Source organism: Trichomycterus rosablanca, chromosome 13 (assembly GCF_030014385.1).
Source record: "Trichomycterus rosablanca isolate fTriRos1 chromosome 13, fTriRos1.hap1, whole genome shotgun sequence".
Lineage (NCBI taxonomy): Eukaryota > Metazoa > Chordata > Actinopteri > Siluriformes > Trichomycteridae > Trichomycterus > Trichomycterus rosablanca.
Window position 1 is genome coordinate 29,648,446 of NC_086000.1, and position 23,356 is coordinate 29,671,801.

Sequence of the window (23,356 nt, forward strand, 5' to 3'; positions counted from 1 at the left end):
ATAATAATAATAATAATGATAAAAATGATGATAATAATAATAATAATAATAATAATGATATAATGATATTTAATAATAATAATAATAATAATAATAATGATAACAATGATAATAATAATAATAATAATAATAATAACTTTCAATAATTAAATAATATGCCTTGAAATATATATCATATTTAAGTGTAGGTAAACTTTCAATTTAGTTATATGTAGCTGGTCTTTCTGTATTTTGACACCCAATTTAATGTGAAGTGAAAAATGTTATGCATGTTATTTACAAGTACCATTTCTGGGTGGTATGGTGGCTTGGTGGAGAGGTCTGGATCCTTTCTATATGGAGTTTGCATGTTTTCCCCGTGTTCATCTGGGAGCTCTGGTTTCCTCCCACAGTCCAAACTTAATTGGAGATACAAAATTGCTCCTGTAAATTGTTGGTCCTGTAGTGGACTGGTGGTATAACGGACAAAAAAAAAACACTGTTTCTCTGAATACAATAAGTGAGAATTTGAGTTAGTACTACAAGCTACATAAATGCCACAACTAGAAGCTGATTACCAAGCTTTTCAAATGCAGATTTGTATCATTTGCATTTGGTTTTGTGCTGAATCCCATCTTTACCCTGAAATTTTAATGAATCCCAGTGGGACCAGGCCAGTGCTCTGCACTAACTTCACCATATCAGATGCTGCTTAAAAAGGAGGAGAGAAAAAAAATCAATGTTAAAGACCTTCACATTTAACTGCGCCTTCACTTGACTTAGCATTAGCACTTGACTTGTGAATTGGTGAAGTAGTGAGAAAAACAGTGGGCTGATTCATCTCTGTGCTTGATTGGACTTTCAGTGAATGTTTTAAAGCCCATTTTTCTAGATTTTTTGGCCTTATTTCTCTATTTTTTTTCTCCATTATTCTCTAAATGGAGTCCAAATACTAAATTCTGACTCTAAGTTCATAGTAATTTAAAGTTTGGCTTATTATTAGTTTTTTTTCCATCTGTCCACTATTTTTTTCTGTATAGTGCTTATCAGACAACTTACTGCTTATCCATATGAACTAAAGTTGGGTTACAACATGATTAAACAATCGGGAACTTAGTAATCACCCTTAATTTGCTTCAGCTCTGATGTTATATAAACACCACCCAGAGATTTAAGTGTTCAATGTGTTCAATTCATAGTGAACTAAGAATCTGCCACATAAGCTGGAAATAGATCATAACATTGGAGCAAAAAGGGCTTTGGGCTTGGTATAAGATGATTTCCAAGACTTTGAACAGTCCTAAATTAAAACCACCTCCTTGTTTCTACACTCACTGTCCATATTATCAGCTCCACTTACCGTATAGAAGCACTTTGTAGTTCTACAATTACTGACTGTAGTCAATCTGTTTCTCTGCATGCTGTGTTAGCCCCCTTTTATGCTGTTCTTCAATGTTCAGGACCCCCACAGGACCACCACAGAGCAGGTATTATTTAGGTGGTGGATCATTCTCAGCATTGCAGTGACACAGGCATGGTGGTGGTGTGTTAGTGTGTGTTGTGCTGGTATGTGTGGATCAGACACAGCAGCGCTGCTGGAGTTTTGAAATACCGTGTCCACTCACTGTCCACTCTATTAGACACTCCTACCTAGTTGGTCCACCTTGTAGATGTAAAGTGAGTTGGTGTTTGAGTTGGTCATCTTTGAGATCTTCATCAGTGGTCACAGGACGCTGCCCGCGGAGTGCTGTTGGCTAGATATTTTTGGTTGGTGGACTATTCTCAGTCCAGCAGGGACAGTGAGGTGTTTAAAAACTCCAGCGCTGCTGTCTTATCCACCCATACCAGCACAACACACACTAACACACCACCACCATGTCAGTGTCACTGCAGTGCTGAGAATGACCCACCACCCAAATAATACCTACTGGTGGTCCTGGGAGAGTCCTGACCATTGAAGAACAACATGAAAGGGGGCTAACAAAGCATGCAGAGAAACAGATGGACTACAGTCAGTAATTGTAGAACTACAAAGTGCTTCTTTATGGTTAGTGGAGCTGATTAAATGGACAGTGAGGGTAGAAACAAGGAGGTGGTTTTAATGTTATGGCTGATCGGTGTATGGCACAGCAGCAAACCTGCCTAATAGGAGCAAGACCAAAATTTCATCTCGGACATTACCAGAGTTAACCATAAGAGAGTCACTCAACAACCAAGGACTTTTTGGACAGACTCCTTTGCACATGCCTCTTTTACCATGAAGCACAGGAAGAGTCGACTTCAATATGTCAGAAGGAATATGGATCAGCGGTCTGGCGCAAGAAAGGTGAATGTCATGACCAGAATATAATCCCCACAGTCAGGCGTGGAGGTTGGTCAGTGATGATGTAGGGATGTTTTTCTGTTGCAGTAAGTGTCAATCTTGTTTTGACTGTGTGACTGGAGTCATGGATTCCCAAAAATATCCCAAAAAGAGGCATTTTAGGAGGAAGGTTATATCTTCTGTCTCTATTTCCTCTGCTGCTCCCGTTAGGGGTCACCGGCGGATCGTGATCCGCATTATTGATTTGGCACAGTTTTTTTCGCCGGATGCCCTTCCTGACACAACCCTCCCTATTTATATGGGCTTGGAACCGGCACTACAATGCACTGGTTTATGCATCCTAGCGGCTAGGTACCTATAGGACAATCCAGTGTCTCCAATTAACCTGACTGAATGTTTTTGGACTGTGGGAGGAAATCGGAGCTCCCGGAGGAAGCCCACGCAGACACAAGGAAAACATGCAAACTCCGCACAGAAATGACCCGGACCGCCCCGCCTGGAGATCGAACCCAGGACCTACTTGCTGTGAGGCGACAGTGCTATCCACTGAGCCACCGTGCTGCCATAATGTTATATCTTCTGTGGTGGGAAGATAATTGGGCTTTCCAGCATGACAATGATCTCAAGCACTTCCAAGTCAACCAAAGCTTGGTTAGGGAATCAATCCTGGAATATCCTGAAGTAGGCTTAACAGTCTTTAGATATAAATTCCATAGAAAAACGTTGGTGGGATTTAAAGAAAGCAGTAGAAGCGCAAAAGTCATCAAATCTCAATGAGCTGGAAGCTTTTGAAAAAGAAGAATGTCTGAAGATTCTACAAGAGAGGCGTCAGAAGCTTTTTAAGACTTACCAAAATTGCCTATTAGAGGTCATCAAGGCAAAAGGATGTTCCATTTACTGAGGCTGAGGGGTGAATAATCTATCACATGGACATTTGTCAAGAGAACCTGGTATTTTCCATTCAAACTCATTTAAAAATGATGTGAATTCATGTTATGAAAATGGCTTGTATGTACGAGGGTCCTTCAAAAAGCTTCCGCACTTTTTTTTAACTCTATTTATTAAGAATTTTAAGAAAAAAAAAACATCACTTTTCTACACAATCACCTTCCGATGCATTTTTTCCCCAGCGTTTTACCAACTTTTATTATATATCATCACTGTCCAATGAAAAACACGTATCTCCAAAAACCGCACTTTTCAGGAAAAAAAAAAAAAAATTTCCCCTAACAGTAATTGTGCAAACAAACCACAGATGGCGACATTTAGATACAATTCAGCACAGAAATAAAAGTATATCATTATCAGGTCGTCAGTCCGTCGGTTTCATATGTAAAATGGACTTATGTGTACAAATATAAATCATGTTTACAATGTTTACAACCATGCAATTGAATAACCTGAATAAACTGTATAGATCAAACATTATGCATTTCTCAAACAGTACCAGAGGGGAAGGAGGAGGAGATACGTGGTTTTAATGGACAGATCAAGCAGCCAATGGAGATACTTGTTAAAGAGATTGCGTGATTTTTCATCTTTTCATTGGTCATGTTGATATTCACTGCTATGGACAGACAGAGATTTATACCCACAATCAACACATGAAAAAAGTGAAAACCACTAAAAGTGGAGATACGTGTTTTTCATCGGGCAGCGACGATATTTTGTTTATGCATTTTCTCCCCTTTTTCTCCCTTTTAGCGCGTCCAATTGCCCGATTGCACCATGCTTTCTCTCCACTAATGCCGATCCCCGCTCTGATTGAGGAGAATAAAGCTAACCCACACCTGGGCAGCAGCCGTATTGCATTTTGTCACCTACACTTTGACAAGTGTAATGCGGATCGGCACTGTGTACGGAGAGACACACCTTGACAGCACTCTTTACCCGTCTCTGTGCAGGCGCCATAAATCAGCCAGCAGAGGTTGTAATTGCATTAGTTATGAGAGAGTCCCTATCCAGCTTTTAATATCCCACCCCTATCTGAACAACAGGCCAATTGTTGTCTACGTGGTCGCTTAGCCTAGCCAGCAGGCAGAGCTGAGACTCGATATGATGTATTCCAGATCCCAGCTCTGGTGTTCAGCGTGTGTTTTACCACTGCGCCACCTGAGTGGCTGGAAAAAATTGTTTTTGGTTGAGTGTGTAGCTACTGGTGCACCACTGCTTTTACATCATCATCACATAAAAATCTTCTTCCCCTTAAAGCTTCTTTGAGCGTCCAAAAAGGTGGAAATCAGATGACGCCAAATCCGGACTATAAGCTATAAGTTCTCTCTCAGTCTCTCAGACACGACCAATTACTACTCCTCCCAACCTCTCCGTTTCCAACGAAAATATAAAAGTGTGGAAACTTTTTGAAGATCCCTCATAATAATAATAATAATAAATATTCTTTCCCAGTTTACTGAGTCTTCATGCTATATGTTTTAATAGATACTATACAAATCATCATAATGTCTTTCAAAGTGAGGGGATCGAACATTCCTAATTGCAAGTGACATACAAAAGCTAAAACACACAGTATGTATGTTTTATTTTTTCTTTAAATCGACCAATAGACAAATGATATGTGCCCAGGTGGGGCAGCGGGATATTCCGCTAGTACACCAGCGCCGAGATTCAGAACACCCCGGTTCGAATCTTGGCTCTGCTACCGGTCGGCTGGGCGCCATCTAGCTGGCACAATTGGCAGTGCCTGTTGCAGACAAAATTGGCCACTGTGTCTGCTGGGTGGAAAAAATGACCGGACTAAGTGGGTAGGGTCTTCAATCGCTGTGCAAGGATCCTGGTTAGCAGATCGAGGCGTCTGTGCAGAAAGTGGATGAGCGTTGTGTGCGAATCTACCATAGCATGGGTGTAAACGAAGGGGTCCGCAAGGAGCAGCAATATACCCTCCTCGAACGCAATCGGGATCCCTAGAAGCAGAAGACAAATTGACTATGCAAAAAATAAATAAATTAATTTATTAATTAATTGGGAGAAAAAAGGGAGAAAATACATGCATAAATAACTAAATAAATAAATAAATTAATTAATTAATTAAAAATAAATCAAATAATAGTAAATAAATAATACAAAAAAACAAAACGATATGTGCACAAGACACTATAGCAAATTATTTGTATTATTTTTAAACATAATAATTCCATTATCTCTCTTTCTCTCTCTCTCTCTCTCTCTCTCTCTCTTACTTTATTTATCCAGGTTCTATTTCCAGTTCAAAGCAGAAAGTTCCTCGGACTCTGATGTGGCATTCGTCATGGATAACTTCACGCTTAGCATGAACTGCTTCCTTGAGAGTGAGTCTCTTCTCATTTTCTTACAATTTCTGTCTTGAGGGCAATTTTGCCGCTGTTCGAGGTGCTTTGTCACTTTAACAAGCCACAAACTGGGAAATCCTGTTTAATTTTCATAATTATGCCTGCAGGGAAATTATAGCTTGTGTATTATTATGGATGGATTATGAATTTGGTGGGTTGTTTTTTTCTATTTTGTATTCATTTAAAACAAGTCTCACATTGCGACTTCTGCCAAGCAGTGATATTTTCCTGTGTCCTGGGTATTACTGTATGTGAAACATATACATTATTTATGGTGGCTAATTTAACATGATCATGTCCACCTTTATTTATCAAAAGAACTGGGTCATAATAAAAAAATAGTCTGATATTAATTATATACATGAAATACATTCATTCATTCATTTTCTTATCCGCTTACCCAATTAGGGTCGGGGGGGGGGGGGGGGGGTGCTGGAGCCTATCCAAGCTTTTCAATGGGCGAAGGCACACAGTAACACCATGGACGGGTCGCCAGTCCATTGCAGGGCAGACACACATACACACACCCATTCACTTATAGGTCAATTCAGTGTCTTCAATTAACCTGACTGCATGTCTTTGGACTGTGGGAGGAAACCGGAGCTCCTGGAGGAAACCCACACACGGGGAGAACATGCAAACTCTGCACAGAAAGGACCCAGACCGCCCCGCCTGGGGATTGAACCCAGGACCTTCTTGCTGTGAGGCGACAGTGCTACCCACTAAGCTACCGCGCCACCCTGAAATACATTCATTCATTTATTTTCTGTTTTACCAGCACTTTATCCTGGTCAGGTTGATGGTGGGTCCAATTCATTAGGGCATCACAGGGCAGACATTCTCACACACATATTTACCTACACACTTACACTCAGGGCAATTTTTAGTAGCTCCTGACTGCATGTCTTTGGACTTGTGGAAGGAAACCTGAGGAAGCAGCAGATATGCAGAAACAGGGAGAACATGCAAACTCCACACAGAAAGGACCCTAGCCGCCCAGCCGGGGAATCAAACCCAGGCCCCTACTTGCTGTTATATTTACATTTAATTCTGCCACTTTAAACATTGATCAGCCATAACAATAAAACCACCTCCTTGTTTCTACACTCACTGTCCATTTTATCAGCTCCATTGACCATATAGGAGCACTTTGTAGTTCTACAATTACTGACTGTAGTCTATATGTTTCTCTCTACATACTTTTTTAACCTCCTTTTACTTTGTTCTTCAATGGTCAGGACCCCTACAGAGCAGGTATTATTTAGGTGGTGGATCATTCTCAGCACTGCAGTGACACTGACATGGTGGTGGTGTGTTAGTGTGTGTTGTGCTGGTATGAGTGGATCAGATATAGCAGCGCTGATGGAGTTTTTAAATACCGTGTCCACTCACTGTCCACTCCATTAGACACTCCTATCTAGTTGGTCCACCTTGTTGCTGTAAAGTCAGAGACAATCGCTCATCTATTGCTGCTGTTTGAGTTGGTCATCTTCTAGACTTTCATCAGTGGTCACAGGACGCTGCCCATGGGGTGCTGTTGACTGGATCTTTTTGGTTGGTGGACTATTCTTAGTCCAGCAGTGACAGTGAGGTGGACTCAAATCTTGCTTCCAGGAATGTTTGAGTGGCTGGAAATATTAACTCTGTCCACCCAACTATCAGTATCAGGCATGACTGGGTGACACAGTGACTTAGTGTGCAGCACTGTTGCCTTACAGCAAGAAGGTCCTGGGTTATTTCTGTGTGGATTTTGCATGTTCTCCCCGTGTCTGTGATGGTTTCCTCTGGGAGCTCCGGTTTCCTCCTACAGTCCAAAGACTTTCAAGTGAGGTGAATGGGAATACAAAACGTTGAACTGCTGAATTTTGTGTAACCAGTAACTGCCTGTCCTGTCACAAATTATCCAAAGCCATCAGGAACGGCTACTACTGGCCAGTGGTAGCTCAGCAGATAAGGTACTGGTAGTGATTAGAAGGATACTGGTTCAAGCTACACCACCACCAAGTTGCAACTGTTGGGCCCTTGAGCAAAGCCCTAAACCCTTAATTTCTAGCATCATATTTAGGGGTCCACCACTGGCAACCTGGCACTGGTGAGGCTTTAACCAGCAACCAACTGATTACTAGTCCAGTACTTTAACCACTGAGCTACCACTTCATGTTAAGAACACCACACTAGGCTGATATTTTGAAAATGCTCTGACCCAGTCTAGCTTTTACAATTTGGCCACTTCCGTCACCTCAGTTTAAAGAACTGACCACTCCCTTGCCTAATATATTTGACCTCCTGTCTTGTAGACCGACTTGTTGCTCTGAACAGAAGTGATGACATTGACATTTGCATATCTAACGTCATAGTACTGAGAATAGTGTGGGTGTCGCTTACCTTGTGGACCTGGGCTCAATCCTTGCTTCCAGATAATGTTTAAATGGTTGGACATATTATTTCTGTGTCCACCCACCTACCAGTATCAGGGATGGCAAGGTGACACAGTGGCTCGGTGGGTATCACTGTTGCCTCAAGAAGGTCCTGGGTTTAATTTCCAGGCAGAGCAGTCTGGGTTCTTTCTGTGTGGAGTTTGCATGTTCTCTCTGTGTCTGGGCGGTGGTAGCTCAGCGGATAAGATAAGACTCCTTTATTTATCCCCATGGGGAACATTTGAATGTTACAGCAGCTCCAGTAAGTACAGTAAATAGAGTAAAAAAAATAGAGTAGAATAGAATAAAAATAAAATTATAAAATATTAACAATGAAATGCAATTACTATTATACAGCAGTATGACAATTACAAACATCTAATAAAAAAACACTATATTTAAGGTACTTATTAGGATAAGGTACTGGACTAATGATCTGGCGGACTAGTGCCTGACAAATTGTCACTGTTGGGCCCCTGAGCAAAGCCTCATTTTCTAGCATCATACTCAGTCATGATTGTAAAAGCATCTTCCTAGATGTGAATGAATAAGTGAATTAGGGTTACTCCCAGTGACCGATGGGTGCCAGGATAAATAAAAGATTGTGTTAAACATTCAACACCTATGCTTTGATTCCCTTTATGTAAAGTTTTTATAAATATTACTACCTGCTGTTGAGGTTAAGACCCACTTGTTTTGTATGCGCTCTAAACACTGCAGTATAATTTAACAATAGTACAAATGCTACAAGTACAATGAGGCTATTACACCGGCTCTGAGAGCGCTCTGACTAGAAAAGCATCTCTCATCTCTGTTCCGCTGTGAGTGGAATACCAAACATGGCAGACAGCATCTATGGAGGCAGTTAGAGAAGCCTCAGTCTAAATATGGTGCAGTTAAAAAAAGAGCTGCTCATTAATGCAAGCAAATTCGATTAGAAGGACTAAGCCCAATTACTTGTGCAGTTCAAGTAGCTGTGTGGTCTCACTCATGAGCCAGGTCTCTTTAAGCCCCAGCTTGTTTTTACACCCTAAATCTTCAATAATTGTTAGTCTTGTGCAGTCTGAAGTGATGGCAGAAGAAACATAATTAAGCACCCTTTAACCTTTCAACATTTTCAATTAGCTTTTGGATGTTTTTAGTGGTATTATTTTGCCCCCACTTTTAATTCCTCTTGACCTAGCTGCCCTCAATGCTGCCATTGCTTTTTTAAAGTCTGGTCTGGAGACCAAAGGGTCAAAATAAATCTTCTTCATACACAAGCTTCTTTATACTACATTATAAAGAATCTTCTTTATACTATACTATACAGTACAATTAAATATTTCTTCTACATGTCCCCGCTTCTTTGGAAGCTGGGGTCATAGCGCAGGGGCAGCCATTGTACAGTTCTTAAAGTAGAGAGGGTTAAGGACCTTGCTTAAAGGCCCAACAGTGACTGCAAGGCGGAACCAGGATTAGAACCCACAATCTTCCAATTGATAGTCCAAAGCTCTACCCACTAGGTTACCACAGTCCTGTTAGACTGGCTTTATACTGTTTTATGATTACTGTTATTATACCGTACTATTATATTATACTACACATTTTTCTTTGAAGGACAAATATTCAGATTTGGCAATTTAAGTCTGCAAATCAGGTTTGAAATATACATTGGTAAAATCATCTCCAGTGATTCGCAACCTGGGGGTACTTTTTGACTCATCCCTTTCTTTTGAACCTCATATTAGGGCCTTGGTTAAAACCTCTTTCCTGCCCCTTTGCAATATTGCTCGCCTGTGCCCTATGCTTTCACACAAACATGCTGAAATTCTGGTTTATGTATTCATATCGTCCCGCTTAGATTACTGCAATGCTCTTTTTATTGGCCTTCCCAACGAAATCATACAGTCTCCTCAATATATTCAAAATTCTTCTCTTTTACTGCTTACATACAAATTTCTCGATGGTCTTGCCCCAGTCTATTTATCAGAGCTTTTAAACCCCTATTCTCCTGCACTTTCTCTTAGGTCCTCAGAAAGTGGTCTCTTGTCAGTTCCAAAATTCAGATTAGTTACTGTTGGTGGCAGATCATTCAGCGTTATGGCACCGAAGCTATGGAACGCATTACCACAAACTCTTCACCTCTGCTCTACATTTTCTTCTTTTACGACTCAGCTAAAAATCTGTGTCATAATTAATATTGTGCCTTTATTACACATGACAGCAGTACCTTTCCTAGCATTCTTAGTATGGGAGTGTGAAGCTGGCCCCTAGCCTTTGTGCAATCAAGAGTTTAAAACCCTTGTGCACATGTTCAACGCACTTTCAATAACAAGCTGTAGGACACAATCATGTTGGCCCCATTCTGACAGCAGCCAATAAAAAAAGTTTTAGGGCACTCAGGTGGCGAGTGGTAAAACACACTAGCACACCAAATCTGACATTTCAAACTCGTCGGCGCCTACATGAACAACGATTGGCTGTTGTTCAAGGGGGGTGCCGGAGGGGACTGCTGGCTGATTAATGGTGCATACATAGAGAGGAGGGATAATGCATTGAGCAGGGTGTGGCTCTCCGTACACTAAGCTGATCCGCATATAACCTCACTTCATGCAAATAAAAAGATGGAGTCAGTACTGCACACGTGTCGGAGGGGGCGTGTGTCAGTCTCGGCTCTCCTTAGTCAGAGTTGAGATACACATCAGTAGAGAGGAAGCATAATGCATTCGGTGAATTGGATACAACTAGATTGGGAGAAAATGCACAAAAAAAAGTTTTATAGGCCTACGTCAAGACATTTTGTAAACATTGTTTATGTTATTGGCACTGCTACATGGTTAACCATAGACATCACAGTTTTCTTAGGCACTACTAATAGCAAGGAGGTGTAATGAATGTAATGTGTTGCAGGGATCAAATTCTAAATGTGTTCTTATTTATAAAATACAATGACATTGAAAACATTGGAAAGCTTTTCTGTCTGCTTTATTCAATAGATTTAACACATCACAGATTCTTTGTACTGCATTTTACACAATGTCCCAACTTTTTTACGTATGGTATATGTAAATTTTTGGTATAGTAGTATGTCACAGAAAAACAAGAGTAAAAATAATCATTAAAATGAGACTATCATGACGTACATGCTCTTTATTCTGGAGTACAATAATGACATTGGTATTTGTTGGCACATCATTTATTAGGTAAGTAATAACTATTATATATTTTCACTGAATTTGTAGCACTGTTATCATTTAAACTACATCTATGGACTCAATTCCCCAAGCTATCACAGAGAAACAGCACAGTGCATTGGAACTTTGTTTTGATGAATTCAACATCATCAAATGTAATATCAATCTTAGAAATCCTAGATACAAAGTTGCAAAAGAGGCACGATGGCAATCATTACCCCACATCATTGCTGGGTGAGATCAGCATGTTTATGGGGACTGGATGACATTCTCTGTGATGTATTTCCCCTGAAATTTGCATTTGATGGTATTTGCCAGCTTGTGTTGCATTGACAATGCTTCACTGCGCTGCCATTCATCGCGGCCGCCCGCAGATGGCTCCTTTTAATTCTGCCTATGTGTACATTATGCCTAAATCGAAATGGTCTGATGTACGATATGTTAACCCTGGTCAATCACTGACAGTCCCAGCATGTGTATTAAGAAAACACAGCAAGTCGTGATGAACATTATGGGAATGGTTTCATCTGTTAAGGGATAAAAGGAAAATCAACATGTGTGCTAGTGTGATGTAGTGTAATTTGTGTGTGTGTTCTAAAATTCATCTCTGTTATTTACATTGTTCTTCAGCTCAAACACTCGACTTCAGATTCACAGTGAGAGGTTTTCTTTTATTGTTTTTACCTTTTCACATAGCCGCACACTTTTTTCTATGCTGGTTTTATTAGTTTGGCTTTCATGTAATTGTTTGGACAGGAATCCATATCAGTAATAAATGGTGGATAGAGAGGGTTTAAATGTAATCCTCAAACAACAGTCAACAAAACAAAAAAGGATTACGTAAAATAAAAAATATTTTATTATTATTAGTATCATTATTATTATTATCATCATCAATAATAATAATAATAATAATGATAATAATATTATAGTTATTTATTGTTATTATTATTATTATTATTATTATAAACATATTATTATCATCATATCATATAACATAATGGTTATACTATGTATTATTATTGTTGTTGTTGTTGTTGTTATTATTATTAATTAAAAAACATTACAATAGTAAAACCGACATTAATTACATTAATGAAATTAAAAGAACTTAAAGCATTTTATTATATGATATGATGATTATAATAAAATATTATTTAGGGACTTATTATTATCATCATATTATATAACATAATGACTATACAATGTATGATTATTATTATTATTATTATTATTATTAGGTAAAAAAACATAATAGTAAAACAGATATTAATTAAATTAATGAAATAAAAAAAAACTTAAAGCATTGTACGTATTATATGGTATGATGATTATATTATAATATGATTTATTATTATTATTATTAGGGACTCATTATTATCATCATATTATATTACATAATGGTTATAATATGTATTATTATTAATAATATTATTATTATTAATTAATTAATTAATTTAAAAATCAGTATAATAGTAAAACAGACATTAATTAAATTAATGAAATTAAAAGAACTTAAAGCATTTACTATATGATATGATGGTCTTAATATAATATGATTTATTATTATTATTAGGGACGTATTATTATTATTATTATCATATCATATAACGTAATGGTTATAATATGTATTATTATTATTATTATTATTATTAATATTAATATTATTATTATTATTATTAGGGACTTATTACTATCATTACATGATGGTTATATTATGTATTGTCATTATTATTTATTATTATTATTATTATTATTAAAAAAACATACTATATAATAGTAAAACAGACATTAATTAAATTAATGAAATTAAAAGAACTTAAAGCATTTTATTATATGATATGATGATTATGATATAATATGATTTATTATTATTATTATTATTATTAGGGACTTATAATTATTATCATATCATATAACATAATGGTTATAATATGTATTATTATTATTATTATTATTATTATTATTATTATTATTATTATTATTATTATTATTATTATTATTATTATTATTATTATTATTATTATTATTATTATTATTATTATTATTATTATTATTATTATTATTATACTTTTGCTAAGGTAGGCTAGTGGGTAGAGCTTTGGACTATCTTCCAGAAGAATGTCAGTTCAAATCCAGGCTCTGATTTGCAGCCACTGTTGGGCCCTTGAGCAAGGCCCTTAATCCAGTCTCTTAATCCAGTCTGCTCTAGGGGCGCCATACAGTGGGGCGGCAAGCTGGTGCTTGTAGTTGCCTTACAGCTGATTAAAGCATCGATAAAATGTGGAAGACATTTTTATGTTTATATATCTGGGTGGAATAACCTGCTGTAGGCTGATGTGTTTCTGGTCATTGTCTGGAGGAGTTTTCTTTATGTCCATAGAGTTTTCTCTAGGTACTCCCAAAAACATGACAGTAGGTGGACTGGCTGCTCTTAACCACCCCAAATGTTTGTGAATAAGATTGTGGAGTGGTAAACTGTTCAGGGTTTATTCCTGTTTTGCACCCAGTGTTTTGAGGGTAGTGCCAAACCCACTGTAACTCTATCCAGAATGAAGTAGTTAGTATAAATGAATAGCTTATTAAAGTCTTGTAATTAACAAATTTGGACACAATGAGTACTATTAAAATGATTAAGGTTGCGCGACTCTGTAAAAACAGATCTTCTAAATGCTTCTGTTATGAATATAATGAGCACTTTTAATTTAGAAGACCATCCTGAAGAAACACCTAGGTGTAACTACATTTTACATTTTATTCTAATTAGAATCATAATGGACCCTTCAGGCCTGTGTGAATAAAGGATTGGGGCAGTAAATCTGTACCATGCTTTTAGTCAATCACACTTTTCATCACCGCTTTCTTAAATAGAAGAGTGGATAATTCACTTCATGAATAGCTGGCAGTAGTCAGAAGCTGAGCCAGATGATGAATATGATGAATGATGCCAGCCTGGCAGAGGGTGTGGAGAGCTGGTTTCATGAATGATTTTTTACAATTATTATTATTATTATTATTATTATTATTATTATTATTATTGTTATTATTGCTATTATTATTACTATAATTATTATCATCATTATTATATGAAGTAGTAGTAGTAGTATTGTTATCAGATGAAGAATTTTGCACACATCCACAGTGTTGTATATTGAACTACATTTAGAAAAAGGAGGTGATCTATCTTTTTCTGAAAGCTGGCAAATGGAACACATTTTGGGGCTCATGTGGCTTGTCATTATAATTAAGAAACACGTAAATGGTTTCTGACTCCTGACTACACCGGGGGCTAGGTTAAGTACCGACCACCTGTGCTCTGTGCTGTGTTCTTTTTTGTATAATCAGTATTTTTTGGATGAGAGAAGTACGAGCTGTACTGAAATTTGCTATCCTAGTGTAATGAAATTTTGCAAATTCAAACATAATAATAATAATAATAATGACATAATAATTATTATTATTATTTAATTATTATTATTATTATTATTATTGTCATTATTACATTGTAATGTTTTAAGTGTGGACAGGCCTGGACAGCAGACAATCTACAGGTATTACTATTTGTTGTTGTATAATTACTCCTGCCAGTAGCTGTCACTGTGTATCAGACAGCGGGGACAGTGAGTGTGAGAAAGAAGAAGGAAGTGGGCTGAGTAAAGTATTCTTTCTTTCGTGCAGTTACACCTACAAAATACTGTACAACACTATTGAAATAAAGACGGAAATAATAGAGAAATATGAGAGTTATTATTGTTTCTGGTAGATACATTTTATAAAAAAAGAAGGAAATTTATTATGGAGTGTAGTACAGCACACGTACTGTACTGAAATGTGGTGTTTTTTATGTACAGTACAGAACTACTGTGTATTGTTATTTATTATTGTTTATTACAGGAATGTCTATTCTATAATTTAAGATTTAAGGGACAATATACTTATATATAACAATAAAGACCTTTTAAGACATAGAATGGTTAGGTAAGGGGGTGGTTTGGGAGGTCTGGCACAGATTAATCCTATTTACATTATTTCTTATGGAACAAATAGGTTTAACTAACAAACAACCAATTAAATTTGTCTACTGTAAAAGTCAAGGGTCTACTGTAAAAGCAGGGATGTTCCAGAAAAGACCTCATATACGTAGATGACAACATATGCTGCTCTAAAGTGCATATACATTTTATTTCTATTTTATTTTTCACATTGTTTTATCAAAATCTACACACGTGCGTATACACTGCCCCATGCCGAAAAAATATTTTAACTGCTGCATAATCAATCCATGAATTTGTTGTAAGACTGTTTCTTAACAGACAACCAAACTTAAGATTTTAAAGTAACCAAATATGTTTCCTTTGTTATCTTTAGCCAATGGAGAATTCCCTCCAGTGCTTCCTACAGCTGTTTCACCAGTACAGTTCAGATCCACCATTCAGAAAAAGACCACAACATCAGTAAATGGAGTAAATGAAGGTCCTACTAACGGTAAGTCTCAGCCTGTTTTTCTGAGCTTGATATCTCTCGGTTAGTATTTTAAAAATTGGCTTATTTAGCGGTAGCGTTCATACTACTCCATTTCATTTACATGCTTCATGACTAGGGCTGCCGCGATTGGTCGACCTACTCGATGACGTTGACGCTTGTCAATATTTTAAGTTGATGCATCGTTTTTAAAACTATGTTTATAAATGATCCTTTTTAATTTCTACAACATTTTCATTAATATAAGCGTTCATATGATTTTCCTCAGCAATACTTGCTGCGTGCATGACCCAAGTCGTATTTTGATCCAGTCACTGGTTGGCTGCATTAAACACAATCTTAAAAAATGCTGTCTGCAGAAATCAGAGGCCGATTGTAGAGAGCTTTCAAAGAAAAGCTCAAAGTTTTCCAAGATCCAAATCATAAAATGTTTGGGAATACTTTAAACTGGCACAAAACAAAAAGGTGGTTTGTAAACTACGCAAACCTTTGATGGTACCACTGCAGTACTAGCGCGATGTTGCACGTTTTTATTGTTTCATTATGCTTCTTAATCGTGGAGATCTTGGAATACTGCATTCCCTAATGAGTTCAGTTAGGGCGCATGAGATGCGGCAAAACGTTTACTTCTATATTGTTTCATTACGCCTCTAAATTGTGGAGATCTTGGAATATCGTATTTTTTAGCGAGTTCAGTTAGGACGCATGGGATGTGGCAAAACTTTTACTTCTATATTGTTTCATTATGCTTCTTAATCGCGGAGATCTTGGAATACCGTATTTCTTAGCGAGTTCAGTTATCCCGCCGCACACTTTGCTGCATTGGGTTCGTGATTTTTGCGGTTGCCGCGGCGCTAAGGTTTAAGTAAGTTTTGAGTGAATGTGTAGATTACAATCTGGGCTCATTCTGTAGTTACTGTACGTTGGACATAATGAGATGTGCTCACCTCTAACTATTTATCTGCTATAAGTTTAAGCACTTTGCTTTGTGCACAGAATGCTATAAACACATGCTGCACTTTGTTTAATATGGAGCAACGGAGAATTTAATAATATGGACCTAAACCTTGTTTACATTTAGTTTTGTGCCATATTATTATGCCATACAGTTACTCACTGTCTTATCTGCTTATCCAATAGGGTCGTGCTCGGGGGTTGTGTGCTGGAGCCTATCCCAGCTTTTCAATGGGTGCAAGGCACACAGTAACACCCTGGATGGTGTGCCAGTCCATCGCAGAGCATACACACATACACACACCCATTCTCCTATAGGGCGATTCAGTGTCTCCAATTAACCTGACTGCATGTTTTTTGACTGTGGGAGGAAACCAGAGCTCCCGGAGGAAACCCACACAGACACAGGGAGAACATGCAAAGTCCACACAGATAGGACCCTGACCGCCTGCCTGGGGATCGAACCCAGGACCTTCTTGCTGTGAGGCGACAGTGCTACCCACTGAGCCACCGTGCCACATAAATTAATTATTATTTAATTATAAAAAAAAATTTCGCTAAAAAAGACCTGTGAGAGTGATCAGTGTTATCTTTTGCCAACAATCTTTTTATCATTCTGACCCACAGTGCCATACTTCTAAACTACTGTTAAAATTACTCAACCCGGCCTTCTTCCAGGCACATAAACCAACCCCGGAACTTAATGTGTTGCTACTGAAGGTCAGGTATAAAGAGTAACTTCCAGAATGAAATGGAGTGTAAGAAATGTGCCCAATTTGATCGTACACAACCCAGTGAACACAGTTTTCATCTCAGTCCCGGATTGTTAAAAATGGCTGATTTAGAAGTGGGCCAGAGAGAGCAGTGAGCATTACAATGTTACTGATGTGCCTCTTTCTTCCATCAGAAAAAGTAATCACGCAGACAAAAGCTGGAAACTCTGTCTAGATGAGAACAGATCTGTACTGTCCCCTGCACTCAGGCGGCGTGAGGTAGTCCTCTCTGTTCAGCTGAAATCTAACTGAAAATCGACTCAGAGAGAAATAAAGTTTAAAGGAGAATAAGTAAAGAACGAGTGAAAAAATTCCACCATTAAAAAAAAGAAGAAGATGAAGCTGAAATAAATCAAGAGATGGTGGGGGGATGTTGGAAGTGTCTAGAAAAGTCTAGATACCTGGTCTTTAAATAATGTTATAGACTCTAGATAGTAAAATACCTGAATTCCTTTAAAGTTTTCATGAATAATCTATCTTAAACTACAACCCCAAATCAGAAAAAGTTGGGACAGCATGGAAAATACAAATAATAAAAAAGGATTCTTTCAGTAAGATATACCAGAACTCAAGTAAGGCCCAAACTAATGAATAAAGTTAAACTAAACTTAAGAAACTTAAGATTCCTTTATGGGTCCCATGAGGGTTGAGTGTTACAGCAGCTCCAGTAAGTACAGTAAATAAGTAGAATAAAATTAAAATAAAAATGAAATAAAAATTATATATATACTGATCAGCCATAACATTAAAACCACATCCATGTTTCTACACACATTGATTGTCCATTTCATCACCTAAACTTACCATATACAAGCACTTTGTAGTTCTGCAATTACTGACTGTAGTCCATCTGTTTCTCTGCATGCCCCCCGCATGCTGTTCTTTAATGGTCTGGACCACCACAGCACCACAACAGTGCAGGTATTATTTATGGGGTGGATCATTCTCAGCACTGCAGTGACACTGACATGGTGGTGGTGTGTGAGTGTGTGTTGTGCTGGTATGAGTGGATCAGACACAGCAGCGCTGCTGGAATCTTAAATACCATGTCCACTCACTGTCCACTCTATTAGACACTCCTACCTAGTTGGTCCACCTTGTAGATGTAAAGTCAGAGACGATCGCTCATCTATTGCTGCTGTTTGAGTTGGTCATCTTTTAGAACTTCATCGGTGGTCACAGGACGCTGCCCACGGGGTGCTGTCAATCCAACAGTGACAGTGAGGTGTTTAAAACCTCCATCATCGCTGCTGTACCTTATCCACTCATACCAGCACAACACACACTAACACACCACCACCATGTCACTGCAGTGCTGAGAATGATCCACCACCCAAATAATACCTGCTCTGTAGTGGTCTTGGGAGAGTCCTGACCATTGAAGAACAGCATGAAAGGGGGCTAACAAAGCATGCAGAGAAGCAGGTAGACTATAGTCAGTAATTGTAGAACTACAAAGTGCTTCTGTATGGTAAGTGGAGCCAATAAAATAAACAGTGTGTGTAGAAACAAGTAGGTGGTTTTAATGTTATGGCTGAAGTGTGCCTCTTAAATACTTTTTTGTATTGGACAAAACCAACTACAGGTAACTCTCATTTCTACAAATTCACCATTATCAAACATTGGTCTAGGCTAAACCATTACATTAATAAATAACTTCATATTAATTACCTTAAGACTATATCACTAACACAACCATCTAAGAACCCCCCTACCCCACCCCCCAAAATAGAACATTTTCAAAATAGTGCAGTCCAAGGACTTCAAATACCATCAACCCTCAGTGCTTGGGTCCTTTGACTCTCAGCACAGCTGCCTGCATGCCTGATGCAGTATCTGTAAGTACAATTACGCACACCAAACTTTTTTAACAAAGCATAAACAATTATCACAATTCTTAAAATCAGCTATACCTTTAGTTGGATAATCACAGTTTGAATTGTTTACCAAGCTAATGATTCTGGTGTTTGTTCGTTGCTGCAGTTAAACAACAGTGTAGGGACTGTGTCTGTTTTTTTCCCAACTTGTACATGTTTATACCATGAAATGGACCTTAGTTCTGTTACATGGAGAAAAAAAAGCCACAAAGTTCGTCCAGAGTCCAATCTAATCAAGACAACAAACCAAAACACTGTTGATCAGAATCAGAATCAGAATCAGAATACTTTATTGATCCCAGAGGGAAATTGCAGTTTTTTACAGTAGCACCCATTTATGTCAAAATAATAAACACTCTACTCTCTTAAAACAAAGAAAAAAGAAGAAAAATTTAAAGTTAAAAAGTTATATACACACAATAAAATAATTAAAATGCTTACGTTATTATAATTGCACATGTGAAAAATGAATATTGCACATATGAAAAAACTGAACATTGCACATATTAATACTGAATATTGCACGTATGAAAACTGAATATTGCACGTATGAAAACTGAATATTGCACATATGAAAACTGAATATTGCACATATTAATACTGAATATTACACAGATAAACCATAATGTCACACATTAAGGGAGGAATTATAGAGTTTGATGGCCACAGGTAGAAAAGACTTCCTGTGGCGCTCTGTGGTGCATTTTGGTATGATGAGTCTTGCACTGAATGTGCTCCTTTGTCTCATCACCGTGTCATAAAGTGGGTGGGAGCCATTGTTCATAATAACCTGCAGCTTAGACAGCATCCTCCTCTCCGACACTGCAGTGAGGGAGTCCAGCTCCACACCAACAACATCACCGGCCTTGCGGATCAATTTGTTGAGTCTGTTGGCATCTGCCACCCTCAGCCTGCTTCCCCAGCATGCAACAGCATAGAGGATAGCACTCGCTACCACAGACTCATAGAAGATCTTGAGCATAGTCCGGCAGATGTTGAAGGACCTCAGGCGCCTCAAAAAATAGAGCCGACTTTGGCCCTTCCTGTAGAGGGCATCAGTGTTCTTAGTCCAGTCCAGTTTATTGTCAATGTGCACTCCCAAATATTTGTAGTCCTCCACAATGTCCACACTGACCCCCCTGATGGACACAGGGGTCACCGGTGCCTTGACCCTCCTCAGGTCCACCACCAGTTCCTTTGTCTTTGTCACATTGAGCTGCAGGTGGTTCAGCTCGCACCATGCGACAAAGTCCTTCACCGTTGCCCTGTACTCATCCTCATCATCCCTTCTGATACATCCAACTATTGCAGAGTCATCAGAAAACTTCTGTAGATGACAGTTCTCTGTGCAGTAGCTGAAGTCCATGGTGTAGATGGTAAAGAGGAAGGGAGAGAGGACCGTTCCCTGCGGAGCTCCAGTGTTGCTGATCACTCTATCCGACACACAGTGCTGCAGGCGTACATACTGTGGTCTGCCAGTTAGGTAGTCAACAATCCAAGACACGAGGGGGGCGTCTACTTGCATCACTGTCAGTTTGTCACCCAGAAGAGCAGGCTGAATGGTGTTGAATGCACTGGAGAAGTCAAAAAACATGACCCTCACAGTGCTGGCTGGCTTGTCCAGGTGGGCGTAGACTCGGTTGAGCAGGTAGATGATGGCGTCCTCTACTCCCAGACGGGGCTGATAGGCAAACTGGAGGGGGTCCAGAAGTGGCTGGACTATGGGCCGGAGCTGATCCAGGATGAGCCTCTCCATGGTCTTCATGATGTGGGACGTCAGTGCTACTGGCCTGTAATCCTTGATGTCACTAGATCGCGGCGTCTTCGGAACAGGAACAATGCAGGACGTCTTCCACAACACAGGGACCCTCTGGAGACTCAGGCTCTTATTAAAAACATACTGCAGTACTCCAGGGTGGCACAGGCTTTAAGCACCCTGGGGGGGACCCCATCAGGTCCTGCAGCCTTGTTTGTGTGGAGTCTCTTTAGTTGTTTTCTCACCTGGTCAGCAGTGAGGCTCACTGTACAGGTGATGGGTGGGGGAGTGGTGGAGGTGTGAGGTGGATGATCACAGGAGGGGGGCAGACTATTAGGAGGAGGAGGGAGGGTGAGTATAGTGGACTGCTGAAGACCAGCAGCAGAAGAATCAGGACTGGGGAGGACAGAGCTTGTAGTGTCAAATCTGTTAAAGAACAGATTCAGCTCATTGGCCCTGTCCACACTGCCCTCTGCTCCTCTGTTATTGCTGGACCTGAAGCCGGTGATGGTCCTCATTCCACTCCAGACCTCCCTCATGTTGTTTTGCTGGAGTTTCCCCTCCAGCTTCCTCCTATATGTGTTCTTAGCCTCCCTGATAGTTGTCTTCAGTTCCTTCTGGATCGTTCTCACCTCCTCCCTGTCTCCAGCTCTAAAGGCCCTCTTCTTATCGTTAAGGAGAGCTTTAATGTCCTTTGTTACCCACGGCTTGTTATTTGGGTAACATTTAACAGTTCTGGTCGGTACAGTGGAGTCTACACAGAAGTTAATGTAGTCAGTGATGCACTCTGTGAGCCCGTTGATGTCCTCTCCGTGCGGCTCACAGAGTGCCGGCCAGTCCGTAACCTCGAAACAGTCCTGCAGTGCCTCGTACGTACCCTCAGACCATCTCTTCACTGTTCTCGTAGTCACAGGCTGACTCTTCACCAGCGGCACATACCGGGGGCTGAGGTTCACCAAGTTGTGGTCTGAGCCCCCCAGAGGGGGGAGAGGGGAACAGCTGTATGCCTCCTTAACATTAGCATACAGCAGGTCCAGTGTTCTTTCTTCTCTGGTAGGACAGTCCACATACTGAGTGAAGTTTGGTAGTACCTTGTCCATAGTGACATGGTTGAAGTCACCTGATATCGTGATGAATGCAGTCGGGTGTTGAGTTTGGAGACGCGCTATGGTTGAGTGAATGACTTCACACGCCGATGTCGGGTTGGCAGAGGGGGGGACGTAAACAGCCACGATAATAACATGTGAGAACTCTCGCGGTAGATAATATGGCCTGAGTCCAACAGCCAACAGCTCAATGTCCGGGCAACAGGCATGTTCCTTGATGGTAATGTGACCAGGGTTACACCAACGATTATTAACCAGCACAGCGAGCCCTCCTCCCCTGCGCGTACCGCTCTTAGTGCAGTCCCGGTCAGCCCGAATAGTCTGAAAGCCCTCGATTGAAACGTTGTCATCAGAAATGTCCTGGTGCAGCCATGTCTCCGAAAAGCACATTAAACTACACTCCCGGTACTCCTTCTGACTCCTGGATAACGCTGTAAGCTCGTCCATTTTATTAGCCAGCGATCTCACGTTGCCCATGATGAGAGAGGGGAGACGCGGCTTATATCCTTTTTTCTCCATAAGCCTCCGTCTTCTTGCCCTCGCTTTTCCCGTGCGCTGTCTCGTTCCTCCTCTGCATCCCCTGTGCGTCCGTCTCCAAAGTTCTTCGGGGATGTTATTTGGTCTGGTCGCCATGCCGGCCGGCTTCAGCGCGATCAGCTGATCCCGGGTGTAAACAAAGCGTCCATGTTGCTGCGCAGCGGCGGACCAGGAGGTAAGCATTTTAACGGCGAAAAAACAAACCAAGACTCTCTCTACTAGCATGTTTCGAGAGGGCACAGCTTCACTAAGTTGCCTTATCATATAAATAAACTATTAAAAAGATAAATAAAGTTAAAAAGAACAAAAGTAAACACGAACGGGAGCTACTGTAACTGGCTGCATACACGGCTCCGCGCATGCGCACATGCGCATGACATGATAAGGCATAAGATGGTCATTTAACAACCAAGGACTTCATGGCTGGACTCTATAACACTGTTGACCAAGTAGCACAGGAAGGCTTCATGAACGCATAGGCCTGTAGAGATCTGAGATACAGTTTGTCTAAAGCAAACAAACAAATACACCGATCAGGCATAACATTATGACTACCTTCCTAATATTGTGTTGGCCCCCCTTTTGCTGCCAAAACAGCCCTGACCCGTCGAGGCATGGACTACACTAGACCGAAGGTGTGTTGTGGTCTC

At 39.6% G+C, this 23,356-nt stretch overlaps 1 protein-coding gene across 1 annotated transcript in view; it reads left to right on the forward strand.

Annotated features, from left to right (window-relative positions):
* alk (ALK receptor tyrosine kinase) overlaps positions 1 to 23,356 on the forward strand; it is a 711,395-nt gene that overhangs the window by 589,693 nt on the left and 98,346 nt on the right. Inside the window, exons 11-15 of the mRNA XM_063006743.1 lie at positions 5,513 to 5,607; positions 15,590 to 15,706; positions 20,942 to 21,212; positions 21,317 to 21,932; positions 22,692 to 22,881. Of these exons, the coding sequence (XP_062862813.1) occupies positions 5,513 to 5,607; positions 15,590 to 15,706; positions 20,942 to 21,212; positions 21,317 to 21,932; positions 22,692 to 22,881 (1,289 nt within the window). The remainder of the gene's footprint in view (positions 1 to 5,512; positions 5,608 to 15,589; positions 15,707 to 20,941; positions 21,213 to 21,316; positions 21,933 to 22,691; positions 22,882 to 23,356) is intronic.